This window comes from Polypterus senegalus, chromosome 9 (genome assembly GCF_016835505.1).
Source record: "Polypterus senegalus isolate Bchr_013 chromosome 9, ASM1683550v1, whole genome shotgun sequence".
NCBI lineage: Eukaryota > Metazoa > Chordata > Cladistia > Polypteriformes > Polypteridae > Polypterus > Polypterus senegalus.
The window spans coordinates 35,069,924-35,088,502 of NC_053162.1; the positions used below are offsets into that span (position 1 = coordinate 35,069,924).

General features: G+C 36.8%; 1 protein-coding gene across 16 annotated transcripts in view; it reads left to right on the forward strand.

Moving 5' to 3' along the window:
- The window catches only part of chd9 (chromodomain helicase DNA binding protein 9), a 277,289-nt gene that overhangs the window by 205,341 nt on the left and 53,369 nt on the right, over window positions 1–18,579 (forward strand). For all 16 annotated transcript variants that reach the window (XM_039762900.1, XM_039762899.1, XM_039762897.1 and 13 more), the window contains 5 exons: window positions 4,753–4,890; window positions 4,988–5,109; window positions 5,531–5,774; window positions 6,371–6,547; window positions 17,167–17,310. In XM_039762900.1, the coding sequence (XP_039618834.1) occupies window positions 4,753–4,890; window positions 4,988–5,109; window positions 5,531–5,774; window positions 6,371–6,547; window positions 17,167–17,310 (825 nt within the window). The remainder of the gene's footprint in view (window positions 1–4,752; window positions 4,891–4,987; window positions 5,110–5,530; window positions 5,775–6,370; window positions 6,548–17,166; window positions 17,311–18,579) is intronic.

Below are 18,579 nucleotides of genomic sequence, written 5' to 3' on the forward strand. Positions count from 1 at the left end.
TTTCGTGGCATTACACGTGTATTTTTTGAGCATGCCCGTTTGAGCATGCTCAAACACAGGAACATATGTTGGTGTAAAAGTATAACAAAACAAGTGCACTTTTATTCAAGACTACCTGTATAACCGAAGAAAAAAGAAAGCAAGTTACAGTAGGCGATTGATACGACAGCTTGCATGGTGCAATGTTCAGAAGTGCTGATTTCCATTCCGTGCTATATAAAATCATCACATTCAAATATTAACAGTTCCCACACGCCCAAGGACTGTCCTTCCTACATTTACGACACGTGTACTTGTTGCAGTGTACACACCTCTCTGTGCTATGGTTCCTATTACACTGAGTGAGCACCTGACACTGTACTTTCTTTCCTGGGGGAAGGTCCCACATTAGAGAATTTCCAGTTCCTGCATAAATTCACACCCAATCTGACGCTGTTCGTTTTCAAATGATATTGCATTAGTGCGATGATGTTATCACATATATTGTTTCTTTCTTTCAGGTGTGTAATAGAAACCACAGCATAGAGAGAAGTGTGTACATTGCTTCTTACAGGAAATACTTAATACTTAATAGGTCCAATTAAGGGATGCATTACCTGTTTTGGAGATGTTCCATTGGAGGTTCAATTTTAGGTCTGTTTGGTGCTAGTTTGAAGCCCACTGCATTCATATGTAATTGCTATGGATTGAAACCATTTCTCCTTTTTAGATCATTGACATTAAAGCAGCAGTCCTTTGAAATAGGCCTACTGATTTTGTCTAGAGTTCGTATGGATGTAAAGTAGAGGGATAATTAGGCCCAGTTCCAGGTTTATATTCCTATGATACCATTTCACTTAACCTCACTCTGTGTACTGGGGTTCACTTTACTTATATTTTTTTCACAGTATGCAGTTTAGTGCTCTGATAATTCCACTGCCCGAGGTTCAGGTTTTATGTTCCTTCCTATTCCTTTTTCTTCTGTCTCCAGGTTTTGTGAAAACTGTATATGTCCTTGTCTCCTCTTATCTGTTCTCACCGCCTTTTATCTTTTTTTATTGTTCGTTATCTAGAGTGAAACCCATGTTTGCATTTTAATTATAATGATTTTTGTCAAGCATATTACTTTTGCATCTAAAATCACCAACACGTACCATTTAAGTATGTGTATTATTTGTATCTGAACTCCTGCAGATACAGTATTATGTAATAGACCTTTCTGATGATATCTTCTGCTTTATGTTTTTGTCCAATTTTTGTATATGGCGTGCATTGGGAGCAAGTGACATTAATATCTTGGCTTTAAAGTGTCTCCTGCATTGGTAACATATTTTCAGGAGTGAATAACCTTTGAATTACTGGTTAATTATCTATATTTAGCAATGGCACAGAACAAAGCATATATAGAACAGTTTCAGCATGGCCAACTTTCTATAGTAATAAGCAGGTACAATTACATTTCTTTTTGCTTCCCTCCATTGTCTTAAAGTATGTATTTATGTGTCCCAGTAGTAAAAACTGAAAATTATGTATTTCTATTATACCCTACAAAATTATATTTACTATATATACCCTTCTTGTATTCCAAATGAAAGAAATTACAATATTATTTTTTCAAGGATTTGTTTATGTTTGTATAACTAATATTTCTAAAAGAGATATACAAAATTCTTCTTCCAGCTAATAAGAGAAAAAGGCATGACCATCTATTAACTACATTAATAAAACTGAATTTGAATAGGTTTTTAAATTAATTTTTATAACTCTGACTCCAAGATATTTGAACTCCTGTGAGACGAATAAAGAAAACCAGTCTAATTCAACATGTTGATTACCTTCCCTTACAATACTATGGATATCAGGTTGTTTTCGCAAGCACATAACCAGTGAATTGATAGCCTTAGTAAGTAGCATTAGTGGTAATGGGCAGGCTTATTGGATTTTTAATTTTAAGCACAATTGTCAGAAATTGTATTTTTTTTGTTCACATAAATAATACAATTTACAATTTATAATACTTCTGTGCCTGGATATTGTTTAATTCATACACGTATATTGTATCCAAAACTAGTTTCACATTGAACAATTAATACATATCCATTTTAGGGTTTGACTTTCCACACACTATTTGCTGCTATCTCTCAAACTTTTTCAAAATTCTGCACTTTTAAGTTTAAAAAAAAAAAGAAAACTTTAATTATTGCTGCTTTTATGCCATTATAGAATTAGCAGAGAAATAAAAATACACAACTCATGCATGTTTTGCAATAATATAACCAATGAGTTGAGTGGCGAAATTATTTGCTTTTTAATACAGCACCATCTACAGCTGCAATAAAGGAATGGAGGCTTCACATTTATCCTCGGGTTGTTATGATTAAAGTTGGCTACAGTTTGATACAGTTGTCTGTTTAACCATTTATTTTCTAACCAGTGTTTCCAGTTCATGGTAGCTAGGAGTCTCTGTCTCTGTATGCAGTACGTTGGGCGCAAGACAGGATCCAACCTAGGACTGGACAACAACCTCACATATATCCACATATCTGTCTATACATCATTCTAACGTAAAATTTATTTAATTGGTATTTCAAAATTTCAACTTTGGCCAGACATCTGTTAATATTTTAAAGCACAAGGCAAAACTCTCCAATCATAAAGACATACAGTGTGTTGATGGACGCACATACTGTAATCCAATAGACTTTAGCTTCAGACCTCCAGAGCTCCATTCCCTTGAGGAGGTTGTCGCTTTATATTATACGTCAGTGATAATACCTGGTTACACTATGATTAAGATCAGTGTTGGGGGAGGGTTATTTGACTCAAGTCAATTAAACCAAGTGACAAAAATCTGCAATCCAACTGGCTGTCCAGCAGAGCTACTGAATTGCAAGATGCGGAAGTCTGCAGCTGGACCCATCTTGCATAATCTCAGAGATGTGTAATTAGCAGGGTTACTGAAACAGCAGACTTGAAAATGTAAAGCGCTTTCATTGGCTTTTTTGAAGCCAAAGTAATGTTTATGAATTAACTAGTACAACAACTACAATGGCAGTGAAGCACATACAAGCATATATTGGAACACAAGTTGAATGAATACCTTTTCTAGTTGTGACTAATTTCTACCTTTATAGCCAGTCAAATTCAATGACTAATTTTCCAGTAACATAAAGCATAAGCAATAGTCTGATCACTTATGTCAAGTAGCTTAAAAACACCAGAACAATAGTAATATTAAATTAACAAGATTGATTTCACAAGGGTATCTTAAAGTTGGGACAAGTCTAAATAGAAGGGAAAAAAATTGGAAAATGTAAGCATCAGGTGTGACATTTTCAATTTTTAATTATTTTGACTTGTCCGTTAACTATTACTTTTTATAAGTGTTGTTAACCAGTTAGTGTCTCCCATATATAAAGCTGTAAACATTCATTTTACAACTACAAATGTTACAAACTGGACAATGTGATATTTTTTGTTTGGTTATTGAAGAGACAATGAATGTCAGTGCATAAATTTGGTGTGTTGACATGTTAAGATAAATCTATTGGTCCAAGATGATCATACACCCTATGCTAACACCCCCCCAGAAAAAATCCCCATCTCTGTCACAAATGAAATTCAAGCCCTGGTCACATGAAGCACTGATTCTACAGAGTTGTATATTGCATTGAACAATCACCAAAGTGGCTGACAGTAAATCATTTGATTGTAAATTTGTGCCTTTGACAAGTCCAGGATGATATTGTGACACTAAAAAAGACAGAAATTTCTTTATTGCTTCTGCTAAAGTGTCCTCTAAAATCTTGATATCACTGTTCAGTAAAGAAATTGGTCTGTAGGATGCACGCTCTTGACAAGTTTTTTATTTTCATTTGGAAAGAAAACAGCAATTGACGCCTGCTGCAGTGTTTGTGGATAGAAAAATCTGAATGTTAATGCTACAGGATTGAAAAATCTGAATGTTAATGCTTGTGATTAAATAAAGTCAATTATGAGAACGTAAAATGTTTAGAGAAATCAAGCACAATTATTTTGGAAGTAGAACATTTTTCTGAGTGTCTGTTTTCACATCAAATTAAATACCAAAGTTACTCACTTCTACTATACACTTAATAGTCCTTTTTTAGTAAAACAGCACTTGGGCAATATCCATATTTTACTGGTTTGTCTTTTACCTGATCATCTGCTTTAAGTTTATTTCGAATAGAAGCATCAACTATCTCTGCCAATGAAACACTTCTTAAAAAATATTTAAATAATTAGGATAGTGAAAAGTAAATCCTTGTTATTTCTACGAAAATACTTTTTGCGTGACCTACAAATTGATTATTAGAATAAATGTCAGATTATTGGATTTTCAGTCATTTCTTCAGTGTTTTAGGGTTTTTAGGACTACTTAATTGTTATCAGGTTATCCCACATTTTGGGGAACAGGCTGATTTAAATTAATGAAATTTTAGTTTTTCAAGAGAGTAAAAGATAAACCATCAATCTCAATTAAAGTCATTCATTTAAACTTGTTGAAACACTTTCCCGGTTTCTCTCTCCCCAGTTTGTTTTAGGCATTATCTCTACACCATAGCAATCTCCCTCAGACTTTGAGGCCTGTTTAGGACAGCACATTCATTAATAGTGTTCGTTTTTTCTAACGGTGAAGTTTCAACCAAATGTCATATCCAGCTTCATATTAATCATATACCCTTGACAAAGGATACATGCTCATAAATCTGTATTTCATCATATATCCTCCTTCTCTTGGTCTTTCTTTAGCCCATAATTTATTATTTAGTGAAGTGGTGCTCTTTGCCTTATGAAGATAGCACATGGGAGCTCAAGGAGGATGTAGACCAGAGCAAAATTGAGGAATTTGAACTTTTGCAAACAGCTCAACCAGACACAAGGAGGATAGTAAGTCTTTTCTGTCTCTGCTGTTCTTTTTACAACACTATATGACAACTGATAACAAAAGTATTTTTTATTTACTTGTTTATTTTTTAAATCCAAGGAGCGGCCCCCAGCCAATATGTGGAAGAAAATTGAGCGATCCAGAGAATATCGGAATAGCAATCGACTCAGGGACTACCAGCTGGAAGGAGTAAATTGGCTTCTCTTTAACTGGTACAACAGGTAATTCTTTATTTTTATGAAGCTTCCCTTTTTATTACTTGTAGCTTCATTGCCTAACTTAGCACTGACTTAACGTTTTCATATTTAAGATATTGAAGTAAAAATTCCCCTGTAAGGCTTTGGTTTAGTTTTTTCTACTATTCTTGGTTACTTTTCTGCTTAGGAATCATTTGGATTTTATAAATTTAACATATTAATTATCAATAATCATGATACATCAGTTGGATTACTTTGTGTTATATTGCTCCTAATATGTTTAAATAAATGACATTCTAGAATGTTGTTCAGTTTGTCTAATATTTTTTTTGTTTTTTAAAATGATGTATTTCTAACTTCCTTGAAATATTTTGTTCTTCTCTGTTAATAGCAGTATATAGACAATTTAGTCACATGCATTTCTAATTATTATGTTATGTTAAAGGCAAAACTGTATTCTTGCTGATGAAATGGGTCTTGGAAAAACTATTCAGTCCATCACATTCCTTGAAGAAATTTATCTAACTGGTGTCCGGGGGCCCTTTCTCATCATCGCTCCGCTTTCTACTATTGCCAACTGGGAACGAGAATTTCGCACGTGGACTGACCTGAATGTTATTGTATATCATGGCAGCATGGTCAGTCGGCAAATGCTTCAGCAGTATGAAATGTACTTCAGGGATTCACAGGTGCGTATTTTTTTTAATAGGTGATTTTTTTCCACAATATAAAATGAAAATATCTTTTCCTTTTTCTTTAAGCATGGTGCAACTTCTATATTAAAATACAGGTTTTTGGCAAAAGGCTACACAGTTTTGACATTTGGGTCGAGTGACTTTTAACGAATCTAAAAATTGTAATAATACCTTTGTACATTACCTGAGAAGTCTTTGCCTGTTTGTCTAATCTAGCTTCACAACATTGTATGTCACAGTTAACCTCCATGGCAGTTTAACGTTTAACTGTTTTCTGGATTGGAAAAAAGCATTCAGCCAAGTTTTCTTATTCTTTTTAAAAAATATCCACTGATGAGATACAAGATAGATAAAAACTGTGAATTTTTGTATTTGTTTTCAAAATATTGTTTGTTAGTTAAAGTTAAGCAATCCTCTGTGAACAATTAGTGTCAAACTTCTGAAGGTGCTACCCCAGTGGCACAAACTCCAAAAATCTCACAAAATGCATTATATGTAAAGAGATCTCTGATAGCACCAATATTTGTAGAATGTGTAATGTCTGAAAGTGAAGTACTGAAGTCCTTACCATCCACATAATAATTTCACAGGGCCGCATTATCCGTGGAGCCTACAAATTCCAAGCCATCATCACCACATTCGAGATGATTCTAGGTGGCTGTCCAGAATTAAATGCCATTGAATGGCGCTGTGTCATCATTGATGAAGCACATCGGCTCAAAAACAAAAACTGCAAACTACTGGAGGGATTCAAGCTCATGAACCTGGTAAGGTATATGTATACACATAAGTGAAAGCTGTCTTTTGGAAATAGGTATTTTGTATTTATTGTGTTTATAATACACATAGAATAAAATCTTAAATTTATTTGGCTGTTCAGTTTGAGTTCAAGCAAGACAGAAAAAGAAGAAAATTAGAATAGCCACTCAATTCTGTGATATTAAAGCTGAATATTATTATACAACGAAATTCTGATAATCCAAAGTAGCTGTTTGGGAATAATACTCTAATTGTTTAACATTGTATTTATTAGTTTGTAAAGGATGGAGCTGCAACTAATGACTGCAGTATTCCCCCAGAATATTCTGATTAGTGGGTAGAATTGATCCACCCAGGGTTGGAGAAATAGTCGCCCCTCGTAAGCCAATGACTTCTACTTGTGTGGTATGTCAGTCTTGCTGACCCCAGTGGCTGACCTTGTCATCAGACCATGTCAATTTAAACTACTAAAAATTGTTGGCTATCACCGTTAATGGCAAGGTGCCAGGCCTCTTAGCACAGTTGTGCTTGCCTCTTTTTTTCACAGCCAATAACATGCTGCCAGAATGAGCCAGCTCTGTAGAAAGGGTTAATGAATACAGTGAATTCATCTGCAGTCTCTGCCCTTTTTCTCCATTATGACATGGTATGTAAAACACAGGATACCACACAGAGGAGCTTCACTTCTGTTTGAGTTCTTACATTCTTGCATTCTTTATTCCTTGTCACTGCATTATATGAATTGTGCCTCATGCATACAGAACCTGCCCCTAAGACTAAAGACAGATCACATAATAATAGATTATTCCTCAGAATTGACTATATACTGAGCATAAAAGAGAATGTGAATATAGTAGCAGTATTCCTGTGAGCCATTGCAACTGCAAGAACTCACTATAGCCATTCTATAGCAAAAGACAAAACCACATGCAGTGGCATGCAAAAGTTTGGTTACCCTTGCTTAAAATGTGTGTTTCTGTAAATAGTTAAGTGAGCAGAAGTTGAACTGATCACTAAAAGGCATAAAGTTAAAATGACACATTTCTTTTCAGCATTTTACATAAGATTAGCATATTGCTTTTGTTTTGTACAATTGTACAGTGAAAAACAGAAAGGAGCACAATGCAAAAGTTTGAGCTAACTAACATATTCAGATTCAGATACCTTTTCACAAGGTCTCAACCCTTTATTAGCTTGTTAGTGCTATGGCTTGTTCACAGTCATTGTTAAGAAACCCCCAGGTGATGCAAATTGCCAAAGCTTTATAAATTCCGACTCCTTAAAACTTGTCCCAACATTCAGTAGCCATGGGCTCCTCTAAGCAGCTTTATAGCACTCTTATAAATAAAATAATGTTCGAAAAGTAGAAGAAGGTAGTGTTTTCAGGTAGATGTTTCATCAGTTTGTAATGTTAAAATGAAATAGCAGTTAACAGGAATGGTGGAGGTTAAGTTGAGGTCTGGAAGTCCAAGAAAACTTTTTGAAAGAACTGCTCATTGGAGTGTTAGAAAGGTAAATAAACCCTCCCGTTTGACTGCAAAAGACCGTCATGATGATTTAGCAGACTCTGGAGTGATGGTGCACTGTTCTACTGTGCAGCAACACCTGAACAAAATATGACCTTCATGGTAGAGTCAGCAGAAGAAAACTCTTCCTGCATCCTAGCTACAAAATTCAGTGCATGTAGTTTTTAAATAAACATCTAAACAAGCCTGATGAATTTGGAAACAAGTCCTATGGAAGAACAGAAGTCAACAGAACTTTTTGGACACAATTTACAAAGGTGTGTTTGGAGAAAAAGAGTGCCGAATTCCAGGAAAAGAACACATCTCCAGCTATTAAGCTTGGGGTTGGATCAATCAGGCTTTTGGCTTGTGTTGCAGCCAGTAGCACAAGGAACATGTCATTGGTAGAGTGAAAAATGGATTCAAATAAATACCAGCAAATTCTGGAAGCAAGGTTGAAGTTAAAAAGAGGATAGGTCCTACAACAAGATAATGATCCAAATCACACTTTAAAATCTACAATGGAATACCTCAAGTGTTACAAGCTGATGGTTTTTCCACAGCCCTCACAGTCCCTGACCTAAACATCTCTGAAAATCTCTGGATAGATCTCCAAAGAACAGTGCATGCAAGCTGGCCCAAGAATTTTGCAGAATTAAACACCTTTTGAAAGCACAAAATACACCAAGTAAGAGCTGAAAGACTCTTAGCTGGTTACAAAAGCATTTATAAGCTGTGATACTTGCCAAAAGAGGTCTTACTAAGTACTCACCATGTTGGGTGCCCAAACTTTAGGTTAAGGCCCTTTTCATTTGTTTGATATTTTGTACCTGTGAATGAGGGAAATAATAATGCTTAAAGTATTAAATAAATGTGTCATCTTTAACTTTATGCCTTTTGGTGTTCAGTTCATCTTCTGCTCACTTAACTATTCACAGTAACAGACATTTTAAGCAAGGGTGCCCAAACCTTTGCATGCCACTATAAGGTCTAAGCATTCACTTAAAATAATAACATTCAAATCAGGAATCAAAATCAAATTCCACTTATAAAAAATATTGCATATATGAATTAATTATTTCCATTGAGGTCACTGAGCAGTCCACTCACTAATTTCTTTGGCAGGGGAAATTTTGGACAAGTATGCTAATCGATTAGTTGGTTGATTACTTCAAATAACTGATCAATCAGGTGTTTTACATAATGCAATTTTTGTGCAACAGGTGCGTTTCAGACATTCCAAGCCTCCTTTTTTGTTATAATACAGCATCAAATACCTACCATGAGCTATTATTAAAAAAATATTCTCAAGGCGCCTCATGTATAAACGGTGTGTATGCATAAAAATGTTGTGTAAGCCCGTTTCCACGCTCAAATCGCAATGTATAAAACCTAAACTTGGCGTAAAGCCACACACATTTCCACGGTAGCTCATACCCTGGCGTACGCAAGTTCTGTGCTCGGTTTTGCAGTGGTACTGTTCTTGTGTGGTTACCGTTTCTGTTTTATATCCACATCCCTGACGCGGCTTTATAAATACACTGACGTTAACTGCATGTTGTCTATTAGTTTAATGCATCTGCTTGTAATTAACCTGTAACAATATAATGGTCCACAGAATGGTCAGGCTATTCTAAATACAATAGCTGCTTTAGCGTTGTTACTCTCACTGCACCCTCTTCTTCTTCTTTCAGCTGCTCCCGTTAGGGGTTGCCACAGCAGATCATCTTTTTACATATTACTCTCACTGCACCACTCAGGAGTATTTATATCACTGTATCTGAGTGGGGAATCACAGCTCTACAGCAGCTGATCGGAAAGAGAATTATAGGAATACAGCATCAAGCACACGCTGCCTCAGCCATGCTGTTTGTTGAACTGCTCTCCTACGGCAAATGCTTCAGAGCCTTTCCTGTACAGACCTTGCGGTTTTCAGAAACCGTTTAATCCCAAAAACTATAAACACACTCAATCAGTCCATCAAGTGCTCCTTGTAGAACTGTTTGTACTTATAAGTACAATTACCTCACTGTAAACTTGCAATACAGTTATATTGCACAACCTGAGCCACTTTATAAAGCGCGTATTTACATATGATGACGATATCATTTTTAAGATGAAATGCAGCAAAATATGTTTATATTATGCAGATAAAACTTTAACTTAATTTAAATAATCTACTGTATATTGTTAATAAATAAACGGACTCAGTGTTGCAGCGTTAGCAAGGAGCTGGCGCTCCTTTCACGGATTGTTCCTGCCTCACGTTGTATTCTTCTAAACATGTGCTACGAAGATATTTCAGTGTTCCTTAAAAGTTTCGAAGAATCGGCATTCTAAGCTTACAGATGACTTCACGTCTATTACAGAGCTGATTGTGTGGTAATTGGGTATTTGGAGAAAGAAAAGGAAAGGCCAGGAATTGGAGGTTAGTACGTTTGAAAGAGACAGTACTGCTGCAATAAATTACTTCATCGAAGGTTGCACACAGCAAAGCAAGCTTCTTGCGTGAGGCAGGGACAATCACTGCGTCACCGTGTTCCCGTGTTTAATAACATGCTTTAACTCCTATCATCATGAAAATGATATCACATATACATTTCAGTATTTTAATTATTCAGGGAGCAGTAATATTACGAATGTAATGGATTCTGTGTCCTGTCGGAGGAAGAGAAAGCCCAGAAGCACATAGTGATCCACACACATAGAGCACGTAGAAGATCAAATACAAAACAAAGCATTTAACGTGCTACTTTAGTTACGATGGAATTTGAGATTTTAAGATGAAGTTGATGATGTTCTGCTTTAATGACAAAATAAACTACGTGATTAAAGTGGAAATTTCAAGATTAAAGTTGACATTTCGTGCTTTTTTCTCCACTGTGTGCCTATTTTTTTTTCTCTGTACCCTAATAAGCTGACACTCAGATGGTGGGCTACGACTTGCCTGACTTTGATATCTGACAACTTCTTTTTTTATTTCGGGCACTGTATGACTTTGTGAACTTGAGCTTTCCAGTTTCTCCAACACTATATGTCACTCAATCAACTTCCTTTTGTTGTTTATACCACTTTTTAAACCAATAAATAGTACATTTTTCCTTGCCTCGGTCTTGGTATTCGTTGAAATTCTTCTATTTTCCCCTGTGCTTTTGCCATTGTCTTTTCGCAGAAGGCTGAGCTTAAGGGCTATTTATATTGATTTGCGTATTCAAAGAGGCTTAATTCTGGAGGAGACAGGGCGGGACAGCAGGCGCGTGCACGTGCGTTACTTTTCATGCTGACCGGGATTTATGTAGCGTGAAAGTTGGTGAACGCACAGATGTTGTGCACTGCCGGTTGAGTGAACGCTGGCGGGACTGGTCGCCGCTGCTCGCCGGTAACTAGAATATTGATTTTTGCTAAGACTAGTGATTTTGATGGTATTTCTTTTGCTATAATGCTGACATCTCTGCGTGGCTATATATACTATATGCTGTGTCTGCATTTAGCTTCAGCCTAACCTCCGTTTCGTCTGAAACTTACCGGTTTATTCTCTGCACGTCTGTGCTGCTTGCGGCCTCCTCGCCTACAATGTGGACTGGTAGGATTTTTGCTTGGTTGTTTGTTTGGAGTCTTCTGTCGCTCGTTATTCAACCTGCGACTGGCCTCCTCCAGTACCCAGCTGCTGAGCTGCTTCGACTGCGTCTTCTCCAGTCTGTGCCTTTGCTGTCGGTGCTATATTTCGACCCGGACGTCATACTTCTCCCTCGTCAGAGATACATCCATCGTGGGTCCCGCCGGAGATTCCGAACGGACGCCTCGAAAGGAATTAACTCTTTTTGGTCTGATTTTCGGCACCCTCCACATAACACAGATAGGAACGCTGACCATAGCGTGTTGGCCAGCTTAGCTCGGTCGACTAACACCACTGTCAAAAGCGACAGCAACATTGTCAGCTTTGGTCTTTTGAACATCCGCTCACTTACGAGCAAGGGACATCTCATTCAGGATCTCCTCATTGACCGTAAGTTTGACTTTCTCTGTTTAACTGAGACTTGGCAGCAACCTCAAGACTTTTCACAACTTAATGAATGCACCCCCCCGGGGTTTGTTTACACTTGTCAACCCCGTGCATCTGGCCGTGGAGGAGGTGTCGCGATAATTTATCGTGAGAAGTGGAAAGTCCTGCCGTTGCCTGCTCCTGCTGTTAGCTCTTTTGAATCGACTGTGTGTCAACTGTCTGGGCCAGTTCCAACCATCATTGCAACTGTCTACCGTCCTCCTAAGTCTAACAACAATTTTTGAACGATCTTGCTACCTTCCTTACCAATCTATCTGTAATTACTCCAAATATAATTCTGCTGGGTGATTTTAATATACATCTGGACAATATCAATATCCCTCTCACTAGAGACTTTTTATCTTGCCTGGGAGTTTTGGATACCAGCAGCACACTGATGTTCCTACCCATTGTAAAGGACATATCTTGGACCTGATTTGCTGCTCTGGTGTTGTTCCTTTTGATCTTATAGCAGATGAACTCACTATAACCGACCACTTTCTCCTCTCATTCAACGCTAAACTTACCTTTTCTGTTCCTAAGCTTCCACGCCTCATAGCCTTTCGTAACATTAAGAATATCAATATATCAACTTGAATTTGCTGTCTTCTAGAATTGATTCAAATGGACTTTTATAATTTATCCTCTCCCATAGAACTGGTCTCATATTATGACACTTGTCTTAATGGTATTCTTAATTCTCTGGCTCCGCTAAAACCAGATCTGTTTCTTTTCCTTTTCTGCCCCTGGTTTACGCCTGAACTTCGCTTCTGAAAGCTAAAGGCAGGCAACTTGAAAGGTTGTTTAAAAAAACCAGACTCTTTGTCCACAAAGAGATGTATAAAAATCATCTACTCTATTACAAGGATTGTATAGCTCAAACCAAATCTAATTATTACACTCAGTTAATTACTAGTAATACAGGTAACACCAAGTCTTTGTTTTCTTTACTTAATAATGTTACACAACCTCCAGACTCTTTACCATCTCACCTTCACTCAACTGCCTTCTGTAATTCTCTTATGTCTTTTTTCAATGAGAAAATCCAAAAGATACATCAGCACCTTGGTCCAGATCCTTTCTGTATTTCTTCTGAACTACACTCACCTATTCACTCTTTCTCTTCTTTCCAGCTTCCCACTTCCTCTGAAATCTCAGATCTCATCTGCAAATCCAAGTCATCTACTTGTCAGCTGGACCCCCTGCCTACAGTTTTGGTTAAAGCCTGCCTCCCTCTCTAGTCCCTCTTATTTCTGCCATCATTCACTCTTCTCTTACTACTGGTATTATTCCCTCATCTTTCAAAACTGCTGCTATAACCCCAATATTAAAAAAACCTGGTTGTGATCCTACTAATTTCAATAATTTTCGCCCCATTTCTAACTTGCCCTTTATCTCCAAAATTCTTGAAAAATAGTAGCTATCCAACTTCACACCCACTTGTCTCACAATAATCTATATGAGAAGTTCCAGTCTGGTTTTCGCCCCCTTCATAGTACAGAAACAGCACTTGTTAAAATTACTAATGACCTCCTTATGGCTGCTGATTCTGGTCTAATCACTATTCTCATCCTTCTTGATCTGAGTGCGGCCTTTGATACTATTTGTCATACCACTCTCCTTAATAGATTATCTTTGATTGGCATTACTCACACTCCACTTGATTGGTTTAGATCTTACCTTTCAGGCCGCACTCAGTTCATACAGCTTAAAACTTTCACATCCCAACCCACCTCTGTTACTTCTGGTGTGCCCCAATGTTCTGTCCTGGGGCCTCTTCTTTTTATTATTTACCTTCTTCCCTTGGCAATATTTTTCGCAAATATAACATTAATTTTCACTGTTATGCTGATGACACCCAGCTCTACCTTGCTGGTAAACCCACCTCCTCTTTTCCACCACCCTCACTTATTGATTGCATTTCTGAAATTAAATCCTGGTTCTCTTCAAATTTTCTTAAATTAAACAGTGACAAAACTGAGGTTCTCCTCATTGGTTCAAAATCATCATTATCCAAAACCAATAATCTTTCTTTTATTATTGATAACTCTGTTGTTTCCCCATCATCTCAGGTCAAGAGTCTGGGTGTCATCCTCGACAGTACTCTATCTTTCCAATGTCACATTAATAACATCACCCGGTCTGCTTACTTCCACTTACGTAATATTAATCGCATTCGTCCCTCCCTCACTCCTCATACTACTGCCATTCTTGTTCATAGTCTTGTCACTTCTCGGCTGGACTACTGCAATTCACTCCTCTTTGGTCTCCCTAATAAATCTCTTCACAAGCTTCAGTTAGTCCAGAATTCTGCAGCACGTATCATCACTGGAATCCCATCTTTTCACCATATTACTCCGGTCTTGCAGCAGCTTCATTGGCTCCCCATCAAGTTTCGTATTGATTTTAAGATTCTGCTACTAACTTTTAAGGCCATCCATAACCTCGCACCTCCATATCTGTCTGACCTTCTACATGTTGCCATTTCATCCTGTAACCTTAGATCCTCTTCCTCCACCCATCTGACCGTTCCTCCCTCCCATCTAACCACCATGGGGAGCAGAGCTTTCAGCCGTTCTGCTCCCAAGCACTGGAACTCATTACCTGCGGATCTCTGAAATATCAAATCATATTCATCTTTCAAATGTAAACTTAAAACACATTTGTTTAAAATGGCTTTTTCTTCTTCCTCCTAATTATAGTGGTTTTGTTTGGTTTTAATTTTTAGATTTTTTGATGTTTTAAGTTGATTATAATTGTGTTTTGTATTTATTTATTGTTTGTTCGGTGTCCTTGAGTTCTCTGAAAGGCGCCTTGTATAAATAAAATGTATTATTATTATTATTATTATTATTAATGCATCTGGATTTTTTTGTGCGTAAGCACATTTCCGCTTTTGTTCTTACACCGTGTTATAGTGTGAATTCTACGCACGGCATTATGGATGAAGCCCCAGAAGTTTTATATGTTGTTGATGACTTGAATTCTCCACTGTTAGATAAGGATTTTGAGCTGACACAAGAAGCAGAAGAAAGTGACATTGAGAGTGTTGATGGGTTATCCCCAAATCTATTACCATATGTGTTTTCCTTTCAGGTACTCTCACATCACAATTTTTCTCCAATACCAAGTGATAGCAGATCTTAGAAGAGAGGAAGATCTTACCATATGTGAAGTTAAAAGGACTCTAGATTTTTGAGATATTTGGTCTTCAGCCCTCCTCCTTACTTACATTTTACTACATATTACAAAATGTGATCTCTTTCTCATGGGCAAGGAAGTTACATACATAATATGAAACAAAGCAATTAATTGATAGCAAAATTCTTTGGCAACTATTTTGTTTATCTTCAGTGGTCCTAGTAAAATGCAAGCATTAAATAATTTACTTAGTGTGAACTCCCTTAAGGCCAATGTCACACTACATTAATTTTTCTCTGGTTTTCATCTGTAGCTTTCATTGACATAATCTTACCAAGTAGCAGACAGTTAAGGCACATTCCTTTGGCCACCAGCCATGTACCATTGACATCTGTAACGATTAAGTCTAAGCATTCTATGAATTGCTATATCAATCTTAAGTTGTAGGAGAAGGCATCTTTGTAGGTGAGAGTTTATAACTAATGAGCATTCAGCTGGTAATGCAATGCACATAGTGCAGCTGCAAGGAAACAAGAAAAGGTGGGTGTTTTGGACCACGGGAACAGCAAAGAAGCATGTCTGTTCAATGCATCATGTTTTGTTTTGCCATGAGTAAATGGATAATGGAAAAATACAGACCATGATTTTGGATGAACTGGAATATACCGGTGTTGTTAGGCAGCATGTTCATAAGTTTCCAAAATGAGGTAAGCTTCCAATAGTTAGGAATTTTAAACTCTGTGAGATGTTGTGAAAAAGTTGTGTAATCTTGGTTCTCCTGCAATTACTAGTGTAGTCTGACATTCACATGGCAACGACATCAACCATCTGCAGTTGTTAAGTGTGTTGTTTGAGTCAAGGTCGAGGGGTGTGTGACTCAAGCTAATGTGATTAAACATGTTGCCTTCACAATTATTACAAAGAGTAGTAGACCAATAAAATAATTTTTTCTCCATTTTTCATGTTTGATCACTATTCACAGCTAAATTTACAATTTCATCCAATGGAGAGAATGTCTTCTTTGCGTCATATAAAATTGTACTTGTTTTCTATTTGTATGATGCATGTATCTTTTGGACGGTTTAAAAAAATTAAGTAGTCATACAGACTGACTCCATTTTATAGAGAAGCAATATGCCACAGAGTATGGTGCATATTTGCAGGGGTGGACAAGTAGGTAGTCTGGACGCCCAGGACTAGCAGTTTTTAATTCCACCCAACCAAACTGTAGGCTCTCAAAGCCTGGCGTAATATCAGATGTTTAAGATGTTTGATCCATGCAATATTTTTCCTAATCAAAAATATACTGAAAAACAGAAACCCAATTCTTCAAGTACAGTCTTAACTTGGGTGTCAAAGACCGCTGCTTATAGTACACCAGACTGCCTTATACTTACCACAGAAAGCATATGGGCTTTCAGCGACCAAACTGCATTTTTGCTTGTGGTGGTTTATTCGTCGTGTTGATGTTCTCCTAGTCAATAGGTGACAATGTTTGATCAATATCATATACCTAGCAGTTTCACAGCAGAGGAAGTGAGACCCTTCTGATGGAAGAAGAGTTGTGCAGTTTACTGCTGGCTTTAAGAGGGAAAAAAGAGGGTTGCAGGTCAGAACCATTAACCAATAGCAGTGAAGGGAGGGATTATTGTGTGACCTACATGAAGAACAGATACACTTCAAATATTTGTGTATGTCTTCTTTTTGCTTGTTGGGGGAAAAAAAAAATCTAATTTGAGAACTTTTTGTGGTTTGCTAAGTGTACATTTGGATATAAAATGAAACCTGTCAATGAATTATAGAGTTTACTTTGCAATTGCGCAAAGTAAAGTATAAAACAGTATAATTTGAAGAACATGTAGCTGATGGAGAGTTATTAACCTCCCCATTTTAACACAATTTACGTTTTCCTGAAACTGTTTGTATATGTTAATTGCAGGAACACAAGGTGCTGTTAACTGGGACTCCATTGCAAAATACTGTGGAAGAGCTCTTCAGTCTCCTGCACTTCCTTGAGCCAGTCCGTTTTCCTTCAGAGTCAACATTCATGCAAGAGTTTGGGGACCTGAAGACAGAAGAGCAGGTAGTTCATATGAATGGTGGGGTAACCACCTCTATCATATAAGGATGACTGAAAGGGCAATAGAAGTGTCATATGCTATAGTACAGGGGTTCTCAACATCCGTCCTGGGGACCTTCTGTGGCTGCAGGTTTTTATTCCAACCAGATTCCTAATCAGTGACAACACCTTATAGCACAGATCTCATTTAATTAGCTGGTATTTTTTTTTCTTTTATTCGACATTCAGAAAAGCATAACAGCATGATTTTTACATTTATAAGACATTTATAAAGATTTCTGCTTTTGCTATAGATTTAAATGCTTAACTATCTTTTGTAGATTTCATTTTACTTTGCCCTTTCTCTGTGCAGTTTTTCCCCCTTCATTGTATCTTAATAATGACAACTTAAAATGAGCAGAGCAGACACCCAGGAAAACAACACTGAATAACCAAAGGCTGCAGCTACTTTAGAGTCAGACCCACTAATTAGTAAATGATGGATTAATTAAACAATTAGAACACCTAGAAAAGTAGAATGAAAATCAAGATGAAAATACTGTTAAAAAGAAAAAAAAATTCCTATATAACTTCTTGGTACATTTTTTTTTTAGCAAACTTAGTTTTCTAATTAATATATTGCTCCTTAAACACAGAACTTGGGAAATATCAGTTCACTTAATTAGCCCAGGAGTTCAATTTGAAAACAGAAGCTGGTTGGAACAAAAACCTGCAGCAACAGAGGGTCCCCAGGACCGACGTTGAGAACCCCTGCTATAGTAGAATACCAATTATCCAACTAATTTGGACCTGGGCTGGTTCAGTTAATCAAATTAGTTTGGATAATCAAACATGATAATACCCAGCTTATGTGGAACAAACTGATATTAGGCATACAGTTAAATTATTGTATGCAAGGTTATTACTACTGTGCAGTATTTTCAGATATGAATTACTATAAAGATTAATTGATGTAGCAAATGGTTTGTAAACCATAACCAAAATGATTTAAAGAAGCAGTGTATACCCTGTATTTATTTTGAACTTACCCAATTGTTTTACTTGATATTAACTCCAAATCACACTTTTCTTACATGAACAGAAATTAGTAAACAATGACAGATAATCGCAGTTATCTCCTTAGAACTTAATTTACACTGTTGCACACACTGTGCCATTGAAGCTTCTAACAATTACCACATATATTTTTCATCACATCATTTTCTCTATTACAAAATCATTGGAAAAATAATTCTGCTGTAAAGGGTGGGGTTGGTTGCACGTAGACAGCAC